At 34.8% G+C, this 11,573-nt stretch overlaps 1 protein-coding gene and 1 long non-coding RNA gene across 5 annotated transcripts in view; both read right to left on the bottom strand.

Annotated features, from left to right (window-relative positions):
- LOC127700072 (GTPase IMAP family member 9-like) overlaps nt 1-11,573 on the bottom strand; it is a 38,802-nt gene that overhangs the window by 16,914 nt on the left and 10,315 nt on the right. For 3 of the 4 annotated variants that reach the window (XR_007981419.1, XM_052203539.1, XM_052203538.1), the window contains one exon: nt 9,283-9,420. The exons of the other annotated variant lie outside the window; for it this stretch is intronic. Coding sequence is in view for 2 of the 3 variants with exons in the window: in XM_052203539.1 (XP_052059499.1) it covers nt 9,283-9,420 (138 nt within the window). In the remaining variant the exon portion in view is untranslated. The remainder of the gene's footprint in view (nt 1-9,282; nt 9,421-11,573) is intronic. 4 annotated transcript variants of the gene reach the window in all.
- LOC127700083 (uncharacterized) lies at nt 278-8,426 on the bottom strand. The gene is made up of 3 exons (XR_007981423.1): nt 8,059-8,426; nt 2,759-3,081; nt 278-2,436 (listed from the first exon to the last, which is right to left on the bottom strand). It is a non-coding gene; the product is annotated as an uncharacterized LOC127700083 (long non-coding RNA).

Genomic DNA, 11,573 nt, shown 5'->3' with positions numbered 1-11,573 from the left:
TGTTATTAGCATGAATTCGAATCCCTGCGAGGGAAGAACAAAATTTGCTTGCTTCCGCAAATTTGCAGGTTTAACATTGTTGTGCTGATATTTAGGGTAATTATGAATATAATATGTGTTTTCAGCCGTGTAACACCTTCACTAGTGATCCAAAGGATGGATCTGTCGTAGAGCTGTCACTTGTTTAGACGTACTTATTAAATAATAATTTCTGTGACTGCATCTTACGATCCTTTACGAAAGCTGAATTTTTAGTTCAGTCTAGGTGGTCGAGTGGTCTAGAGCGCTAGACACAGTGCAGGCGGTGTTGTCACGATATCCCAATAGCAATCCCAATTATCAAATTAATATTTTCAAGAATGACAAAAAAAAAGTGCGGAAAACTGATTATTTTAGTGAATTTTCTGAGTAAAAGGACCATTACTCTGCACAAAATCATCAGACCGGAACAAAATTCGAACTTGATCTGTAACTTGTCATGATAAAATAATACACCAAATATCATATCAATATCTTCAAGCATGAAGAATAAAGTGTGGAAAACTGATTTGCCGGACTGACGGACAGACAGACAGACAGACAGACAGACGGACGGACGGAGTGCAAACCTAAAGTCCCCTTCGACTTCGTCGGTAGGGGACTAATAAAAGAACAGAGTTCCAGTGTCCCCCGCGTTGCACATATTTTGTCAACCCAAGGGCAATAACTAAAATAACTAAAAAAAAACACTTGTTTTTGTTCTTTAAAACAAATTATAAATATCTTAGAGAAATGAAGGCTTCAGAGCAAATGCAATGCAATTTCCGTTATTATTAATTTTTCCAAGGGGCATAACTCTTTTAAAAATATTGATCGGCACTAATTTTCGAAGTCGTCGAAGACAATGCTGATATAAACCTATGATATAAATTTCATAAAAATCTAGAAAGAATTGTACACATGAGAGTGCTAACAATGCAATTTTCCATATAATCAATATTTCCAAGGGGCATAACTCTTTCTAAAATAATTGATCGGTTTATAATATAAAGTTCATAAAAATCTAGCAAGAATTGTACATATGAGAGTGCTAACAATGCAATTTTCCATATAAGCAATATCTCCAAGGGGCATAACTTTTTTACAAATAATTGATCGGCACCAATTTTCAAATTTGTCTAAGACATTGATGAAATTTAGCAAGAATTGTATACATGAGAGTGCTAGCAATGCATTTTTCCATATAATCAATATTTCCAAGGGGCATAACTCTTTTTAAAATAATTGATCGGCACTAATTTTCAAATTTGTCTGAGACATTGATGATATATAAACCTATAATATAAATTTCATAAAAATCTAGCAAGAATTGTACATATGAGAGTGCTAACAATCCAATTTTCCATATAATCAATATCTCCAAGGGGCATAACTCTTTTAAAAATAATTGATCGGCACCAATTTTCAAATTCGTCTGAGACATTGATGATATATTAACCTATGATATAATTTTCATAAAATTCTGACAAGTATTGTACACATGAGAGCGCTAACGATGCAATTTTCAATATAATTAATGTTTGTCAGGGGCATAACTCTTTTTAAAATAAAATGCTCCGCTGGGGCGCAGCTTGATACGACCGCAGAGGTCGAACCCTGAACAGTTGGGGCAAGTATGGACACAACATTCAAGCTTGATACAGCACTGAATTTGGATTGTAATTAAATATTTGACACAGCATAGGTTTCTGACACAGAATGAAAGTGGTCTAAGAACTTAAAAAATTTTAATTTACCTATTCAAACCATATCATTATTATTTGCTTTTATATATAAATCAGAAATAACCAATTTAAAATGGTAAATTTTAAAGAAAAAAAAGGAAAAAAAAATTCCCCTCAAATTTTTTGAACCCCCTTATGATTCATCACCCCCAAACACAATCCCAGCCTTTCCTTTGTGGTATGGTACCTTGCAGCACAATTTCAGAGAGATCCATACACTTGAACACAAGTTATTGTCTGGAAACTAGAAAAATGCTTGTTTTTTTGGCCCCTTTTTGGCCCCAAATTCCTAAACGTTATGGGCAATTACCCCCAAACTCAAACCCAGCTTTCCCTTTGTGATATGGAACCTTGCAGTACAATTTCATAAAGATCCATACACTTACACACAAGTTATTGTCCTGAAACTAGAATAATGCTTGTTTTTTGCCCTTTTATGGCCCCTAACTACTGAAATTTTGAGGGAATTACCCCCAAAATCAATCCCAGCCTTCCCTTTGTAGTATGGTACCTTGCAGCATAATTTCAGAGAGATCCATACACTTGAACACAAGTTATTGTCTGGAAACTAGAAAAATGCTTGTTTTGTGGCCCCTTTTTGGCCCTAAATTCCTAAACGTTTAAGGCAATTACCCCCAAACTCAAACCCAGCTTTCCCTTTGTGATATGGAACCTTGCAGTACAATTTCATAAAGATCCATACACTTACACACAAGTTATTGTCCTGAAACTAGAAAAATGCTTGTTTTTTTGCCCTTTTATGGCCCCTAATTACTAACATTTTGAGGGAATTACCCCCAAACTCAAACCCAGCTTTCCCTTTGTGATATGGTACCTTGCAGTACAATTTCAGAGAGATCCATACACTTGAACACAAGTTATTGTCTGGAAACTAGAAAAATGAGTTTTTTGGCCCCTTTTTGGCCCCTAATTCCTTAACTTTTTGGGCAATTACCCCAAAACTCAATTCCAGCTTTCCCTGTGTGATATGGAACCTTGTATTACAATTTCATAAAGATCCATACACTTACACACAAGTTATTGTTATGAAACTAGAAAAATGCTTGTTTTTTGCCCCTTTTTTTGCCCCTTATTCCTAAAAATTGGAGGCAATTAACCCCAAAATCAACCCCAGCATTCCCTTTGTGATATGGAACCTTGTGATACAATTTCAGAGAGATCCATAGACTTACACACAAGTTATTGTCATGAAACTAGAAAAATGCTTGTTTTTTGCCCCTTTTTGGCCCCTTTTTCCTAAAATTTGGAGGCAATTACCCCCAAACTCAAACCCAGCTTTCCCTTTGTGATATGTAACCTTGTGGTACAATGTCAGAGAAATCCATACACTTACACACAAGTTATGTCTGGAAGTTACAAAAATGCTTATTTTTGGCCCCTTTTGGCCCCTAATTCCTTAACTGTTAGTACCATAACCCCCAAAATCAATCCCAACCTTCCTTTTGTAGTATTGAACCTTATGGTAAAATTTCATTGAGATCCATTTACTTAAACTAAAGTTAGAGTGCGAAAACTAATGTGTCTTCGGACGACGACGACGACGACGTCGCCAACGTCATACCAATATACGACCACAAAAATTTTTTTGCGGTCGTATAAAAATGATCGGCTTTGCTTTTCGTACTCTTCAAAGATATTGCTGATATAAACCTATGATTTAAGTTCCATAAAATTCTGGCAAGAATTGTACACATGAGAGTGCTAACAATGCAATTTTCCTTATAATCAATATTTCCAAGGGGCATAACTCTTTTAAAAATATTGATCGGCACTGATTTTTGAACTCGTCGAAGACATTGCTTATATTAACCTATGATATAATTTTCATAAAATTCTGACAAGAATTGTACACATGAGAGCGCTAACGATGCAATTTTCAATATAATTAATGTTTCTAAGGAGCATAGCTCTTTTAAAAAAAATGATCGGCACTGATTGTCGAACTCGTCCAAAACAATGCACATATAAACCTTTGATATAAGTTTCATAAAAATCTGGCAAGAATTGTACACATGAGAGCGCTAACAATGCAATTTTCCATATCATAAATATTTCCAAGGGACATACCTCTTTTAAAAATAATTAATCGGTACCAATTTTCAAATTCGTCTGAGACATTGCTGATATTAACCTATGATATAAGTTTCATAAAAATATGGCAATAACTGTACACTTGAGAGCGCTAACAAGACTGGACGGATGGACAGACGGACGAATGGATGGACGGACGCCCGGTATTTCTATGTCCCCCTCAACGCGTTCGCGGGGGAAAATGATGATCAAGGATGAATAACTTATCTTGAACGAGCCTTTTAAATACTAGCTAGTTTTACAACCCGAAAGTTATCAGTTCAGCTCGATAAACAACAAGCATTCTGATAGTATTGCATGGCAATACATAGTCCCCTACCGGTTAAAAATTCATTGTAATGGAAAGAAATTCTAACTTGATCTATATCTTGTCATGGTGTATTTAACGACATAAAAATATTAAGTCAATATCTTCAATCATGAACCCCCAAGGGTGACTGGGGAATAGAAATATGGTCACCATTGGTCTTCCTCCGACCGGCAGTAAAACCCTTGCTAAAGTGAGGCGTCCGTTTGGCTGTGCGGGATGTACAAATTTGCAGCCACGTCCGGTCAGAATGGGGACGTTAAATCCGATGCCTCGTGTAAAGAGAGTGCCACACTCTTTTTACGTTCAGAACCCTTGCAACAACTCTTTGAGGGGTCCGTAGGTGACCTGTTGCAAGGTTAAATTTCTGTCCCTATCCAATATACCCTCATGTCCCGTAGCAGACTAAATTTCGCCGACCTTAATCCCGGAAGCCCCTATTACAGAACCTACCTATTGTATTTATTGTTAACTTGTTCTCGTCCTGAATATGCATGAAATATTTGCCACTGGACGTTAAGCAACCAACAATCAATCAATCAATCTTCAATCATGACGGAAAAAACTGTTGAAAACTGATTATTTAAGTGAATTTTTTATGTCCAAAGACCATAACTCTGCACAAAATCATCAGACCGGAACAAAATTCGAACTTAATCTGTAACTTGTCATGATTAAACTATATACCTATTATCAAATCAATATCTTCAAGAATGACAAAAAAAAGTGTGGAAAACTGATTATTTTAGTGAATTTACAAATGACCTGGGCGATGATATTCGTTAATTTTATCCCTCGCTAACACTCAGGATAAATTTGGATATCATGGCCGAGGCCATGTGTAAATTTCCAACAAACCTATGGCTTCCATGAATTATTTCTTAAATGAAATAAATCCTTTATCAAAAATAGATTATTATCTAAATAAAAGAGTTCACTTCATCCAAACAAATTTTTAAAATATAGCATTTAGAAAATTATTTTATACAGAATCAATAACAAACAAACCTACCACTAAATTCTTCAAACAATTTACCAAAGAAAAGGGAACAAATCCAAAATGTCATTTATCATTAATAAAAATATCTTTTAAATAAAATGCTTCGCTGGGGCGCAGCTTGATACGACCGCAGAGGTCGAACCCTGAACAGTTGGGGCAAGTATGGACACAACATTCAAGCTTGATACAGCTCTGAATTTGGATTGTTATTAAATATTTGACACAGCATAGGTTTCTGACACAGAAAGAATGTGGTCTAAGAACTTGAATTTTTTTAATTTACCTATTATGGTCCAATGTCCAAAATCAAAATACATGGTTAGATTCAGCATATCAAAGTTTAATTTTGGACCCCAACTTGGACAAACTTGAAAACTGGGCCCATAATCAAAAATCTAAACACATGTTTAGATTCAACATATCAAAGAACCCCAAGAATTCAATTTTTGCTAAAATCAAACTAAGTTTAATTTTGGACCCTTTGGACCTTAATGTAGACCAATTTAAAAAACGGGACTTAAAATTAAAAATCTAAATACACGGTTAGATTTGGAATATCAAAGAACCCCAATAATTCAATTTTTGATGAAATCAAACAAAGTTTAATTTTGGACCCTTTTGACCTCAATATGAACCAATTTGATAGCGGGGCCCACAAATAAAAAATCTAAATTCATGGTTAGATTCAGCATATCAAAAACCCCATATATTCAATTTTTGTTGAAATCAAAAAAAGTTTAATTTTGGACCCCAACTTGGACCAACTTGAAAACTGGGCCCATAATCAAAAATCTAAACACATGTTTAGATTCAGCATATCAAAGAACCCCAAGAATTCAATTTTTGTTAAAATCAAACTAAGTTTAATTTTGGACCCTTTGGACCTCAATGAAGACCAATTTAAAAAACGGGACCCAAATTAAACATCTAAAAACACGGTTAGATTTGGCATATCAAAGAACCCCAATAATTCAATTTTTGATGAAATCAAACAAAGTTTAATTTTGGACCCTTTTGACCTCAATATGAACCAATTTGATAGCGGGGCCTACAAATAAAAAATCTAAATACATGGTTAGATTCAGCATGTCAAAGAACCTCATATATTCAATTTTTGTTGAAATCAAAAAAAGTTTAATTTTGGACCCCAATTTGGACCAACTTGAAAACTGGGCCCATAATCAAAAATCTAAATACATGTTTCGATTCAGCATATCAAAAAACCCCATATATTCAATTTTTGTTGAAATAAAACAAAGTTTAAATACTGGACCCTATCTTGGACCAACTTGAAAACTGGGCCCATAATCAAAAATCTAAACACATGTTTAGATTCAGCATATCAAAGAACCCCAAGAATTCAATTTTTGTTAAAATCAAACTAAGTTTAATTTTGGACCCTTTGGACCTAAATGTAGACCTATTTAAAAAACAAGACCCAAAATTAAAAATCTAAATACACGGTTAGATTTGGAATATCAAAGAGCCCCAATAATTCAATTTTAGATGAAATCAAACAAATTTTAATTTTGGACCCTTTTGACCTCAATATGAACCAATTTGATAACAGGGTCCACAAATAAAAAATCTAAATACATGGTTAGATTCAGCATATCAAAGAACCCCATATATTCAATTTTTGTTGAAATCAAACAAAGTTTAATTTTGGACCCCAATTTGGACCAACTTGAAAACTGGGCCAAAAATCAAAAATCTAAATACATGTTTAGATTCAGCATATCAAAGAATCTCATATATTCAATTTTTGCTAAAATCAAACAAAGTTTAATTTTGGACCCTTTGGACCTTAATGTAGACTATTTTGAAAACGGAACCAAAAATTAAGAATCTAAATACACGGTTAGATTCGGCATATCAAAGAACCCCAATAATTCAATTTTTGATGAAATCAAACAAATTTAAATTTTGAACCCTTTGGACCTCAATGTGGACCAATTTAAAAACGGGGCCCAAAATCCAAAAACTTAATACACGGTTATATTCAGCATATTAAAGAACCCCAAGATTTCAAGAATAAAACCCCATTGAAATTGATCAAGAAATAAGCAATTTATAAGAAGTATCTTCTTTTGCACAATACTGTGCAATTGAATATTTCTTGCTATTGCGCAATACTGTACAATTGACAATTTCTTGCTATTGTGCAATATTGTGCTATTGGATATTTCTTGCTATTGCGCAATACTGTGCAATTGAAGATTTCTTGCTATTGCGCAATACTGTGCAATTGAAGATTTCTTGCTATTGTGCAATACTGTGCAATTGAAAATTTCTTGCTATTGCACAATACTTATTATATAAAAATTTACACATCCTGTTTGGTGTGTATCTCCTACCATATCATTATTATTTGCTTTTAAATATAAATCAGAAATAACCAACTTAAAATGGAAAATTTTAAAAGAAAAAAAAAAGGAAAAAAAGAAAAAAAAAGAAAAAAAAAAAATCCCCCCCCCCAAAAAAATTTTTTGAACCCCCTTATGATTCATCACCCCCAAACTCAATCCCAGCCTTCCCTTTGTGGTATGGTACCTTGCAGTTCAATTTCAGAGAGATCCATACACTTGAACACAAGTTATTGTCTTGAAACTAGAAAAATGCTTATTTTTGGCCCCTTTTTGGCCCCCAATTCCTAAACGTTTCAGGCAATTACCCCCGAACTCAATTCCAGCTTTCCCTTTGTGATATGAAACCTTGTAGTACAATTTCAGAAATATCCAAACACTTACACACAAGTTATTGTCATGAAACTAGAAAAATGCTTGTTTTTTCCCCCTTTTTTGGCCCCTAATTCCTAAAATTTTGAGGCAATTACCCCCAAAATCAATTACAGCCTTCCCTTTGTGATATGGAACCTTGTGGTACAATGTCAGAGAGATCCATACACTTACACACAAGTTATTGTCTGAAAGTTACAAAAATGCTTATTTTTGGCCCCTTTTGGCCCCTAATTCCTTAACCGTTGGTACCATAACCCCCAAAATCAATCCCAACCTTCCTTTTGTGGTATTGAACCTTATGGTAAAATTTCATGGAGATCCATTCACTTAAACTAAAGTTAGAGTGCGAAAACCAATGTGTCTTCGGACGACGCCGGACGACGCCAGACGACGACGACGACGACGACGACGACGACGACGACGACGACGACGACGACGACGACGACGCCAACGTCATACCAATATACGACCAAAAAATTTTTAATTTTTGCGGTCGTATAAAAATTAGTTATTTCCCTTTGAACAGAAATCTAGTAATTAATAAGTATTTTGTCAAAAATTTAATTCTAGGGAAAGGGCTTTAACTCAACAAGGAGAAAAGCTAAAATCGTGAAAATTGACCTTGACCTGTAACTTGTCATGATAAAACAATACACAACATATCAAATCAATATCTTCAAGCATGAAGAAAAAAAGTCTGGAAAACTGATGTGCCGGACTGACAGATGGACGGACAGACAGACAGACGGACGGAGTGCAAACCTAATGTCCCCTTCGACTTCGTCGGTAGGGGACTAATAAAGGGAAAAATATGTAAGGCAACCTCTTCCAGATTAAAAAGTTCTTAAGTTGAACCGTTAAGTTTATTCTCTCCTACCAGATAAGACATGGCAGTTATTTTAAAATTCAATGACGCGTAAGTTCATTTTTTATAGTTTGTTCTGAAGGAGACGTATTTAATTTATGTTCAAAAACAGATTAGAATTGGAGTTAAAAGACTTTTTTCTGGTACCAACTAAATAGAAAGTACCATACATTAAACTATACCATTGTGTTTCCCTCGGTTTTGGTTTGTGACCCAGATTTGTTTTCCCTTAATCGATTTATGACTATTGAACAGCGGTATACTACTGTCTTTATTCATATTTTAGTATTCATCACATATAGTAAAGCTAGATTGCGTCAACTCTGAATAAGATGACACTTTAAACGGTCAATTTTTCATTGGTCATTAGTTTAAAGCCGCAGTCTTCGAAATCTACACCGACATTGTTCAGGGAAGTGATCATGCTGGCAAATAGTATTTTTTTTGTTCTATCTTTATTATCTGCTTGTTATATACAGTAAATTAAACATTACCTGTTTTTGCTGACTTGTAACGCCGTGTTAACTGCGATAATGTGGTGATTGGTATGTCATTATGGCGCAATTCACTGCATATATCACAGTACTTGTCGGCAACATAATTTGTATGTTGACATTCATCACATTTCCAAACTTAAAAAAAAAGAAAATACATGGGGAATGTGTCCCTGGGACACAGATGATTCCCCCGCTTGCATATAACGTTATAAAGGGACATAACTCAAGAACGGTAAAAGTGACGCTACCCAAATTCGTGCATTTTGTGGTAATAAGCATTGTGTATACGTTTTATAACATTTGGTTGAGGCAATCTTAAGTTAAAGAACGGAAACGAAAAATTCAGCAATTTTTCCATTTGTAAAGGGGCATGAATCTAGAATTGTAAAAGTGACGCTACCCAAATTCAAACTTGATCTGTGTTATGTGGTTATAAGCAATGTGTATAAGATTCATATCATTTGGTGGAGGCAAACTTAAGTTAGAGAACGGAAACGAAAAATTCAGCAATTTTTCCATTTGTAAAGGGAATAACTCTAGAAAGGTAAAAGTGACGACACCCAAATTCAAACTTCATCTATGTTTTGTGGTAATAAGCATTGTGTATTAGTTTCATAACATTTAGTTGAGGTAAACTAAACTTAGAGAACGGAAACCAATTTCGGGACTTACGGACGTATGGACGTACAGACGGACAAGGGTAAAACTTAGTGGAGGGGGCATAAAAATGTGAAGTTTAAATGTCGATTCTTATATGTACATCTAATATTGTAACACAGCAAGATTTGACCTGTTAAATTGAATAATTACTGAAATTTCACATTGATGTGTGCGTTTGTGAATAGACTGTGTTTTACAAATAGAAGAGCTTTGCTTTGCATTGACTTAGTCTTTCTCTCAAAAACAAACTTGAACATATTATATTTTTATCATAGTGCCACGTCGAAGTGCATAACACTGGACAGGTACTCTTTAGGTTTTATAGCATTAACCTAACATAAATGCAAACTGAACACTGGTTTGGACTCCATCTCACCATGTATGATCATGTATGTTTCGTCATTACCATTTGCATTTACGGTTACAACCAAACTTTTCGTTCGGTAACAATGAAATGAGGGTAACATAGACCGATATCAATAAAAAAAGGGGTGGTGTTGGTGGTTAATATGCTATGACGGCGAAATGGAAATGCATTAAATGCTCACACAATAAAACAGAAGCTTTAAGGTCATTTTTTTTCATCTTTTTTATTTCTTTTATTTATTTTTTTTTTTGGCAAGAAAAAATGACGTTTTGAAAACACCTTCAAATTAACTGATAATGAAATTTAGTATTGCATAAAATCAAGAACTATAAATGAATAAGACAAAATTTACAAAGTTATGTAGTCACAATATGACCATATTTGAAAATTTGAAAAGACATGCGAGTTTTGTGAAGTTTTTTTCACCTATTTCTTTGGTTTCCGCAGTAAAATAGCCAAAAACAATTCTAAAGTTGTTATTCTGGTGTGCCTATCATTTTGCAATCCAAAATACATAAACGCTGCAATAAAACAAGTAGGAGGAGGGTTCAGATATCACAAAACATGTTCAACCCCAGCGAATGTTTGCGACTGTCGCAAGTCAGGAACCTCTGGCCTTTGTCAGTCTTGTATGCTTTTTTTAGTATCGGTTCATTTATACGTTTCGGAGTTTACTGTGATGTCCATTTTCGCTGAACTTTAAAAATAAGAAGATGTGGTATGATTGCCAATGAGACAACTCTCAACAAGAGACCAAATGACACAGAAATTAACAACTATAGGTCATCGTACGGCCTTCAACAATGAGAAAACTCATACCGCATAGTCAGCTATAAAAGGCCCCCAAATGACAAAGGTAAGACAATTCAAACGAGAAAACTAACGGCCTAACTTATGTACAAAATTATGAACGAAAAACAAATATGATACACAGAAACAAACGACAACAACTGAATTACAGGCTCCCGACTTGGGACAGGCACATACAGAATGCGGCGGGGTTAAACATGTTAGCGGGCGCCCAACCCTACCGCTAACCTGGGACAGTGGTGTAACAGTACAACATAAGAACAAACTTTAATAAAATGCTTCGCTGGGGCGCAGCTTGATACGACCGCAGAGGTCGAATCCTGAACAGTTGGGGCAAATATGGACACAACATTCAAGCTTGATACAGCTCTGAATTTGGATTGTTATTAAATATTTGACACAGCATAGGTTTCTGACACAGAAAGAATGTGGTCTAAGAACTTGAATTTTT

The sequence above is a fragment of the Mytilus californianus genome, unplaced genomic scaffold, assembly GCF_021869535.1.
Source record: "Mytilus californianus isolate M0D057914Y unplaced genomic scaffold, xbMytCali1.0.p SCAF_48, whole genome shotgun sequence".
Taxonomy (NCBI): domain Eukaryota; kingdom Metazoa; phylum Mollusca; class Bivalvia; order Mytilida; family Mytilidae; genus Mytilus; species Mytilus californianus.
This window is presented reverse-complemented; position numbering and strand designations above follow the sequence as displayed.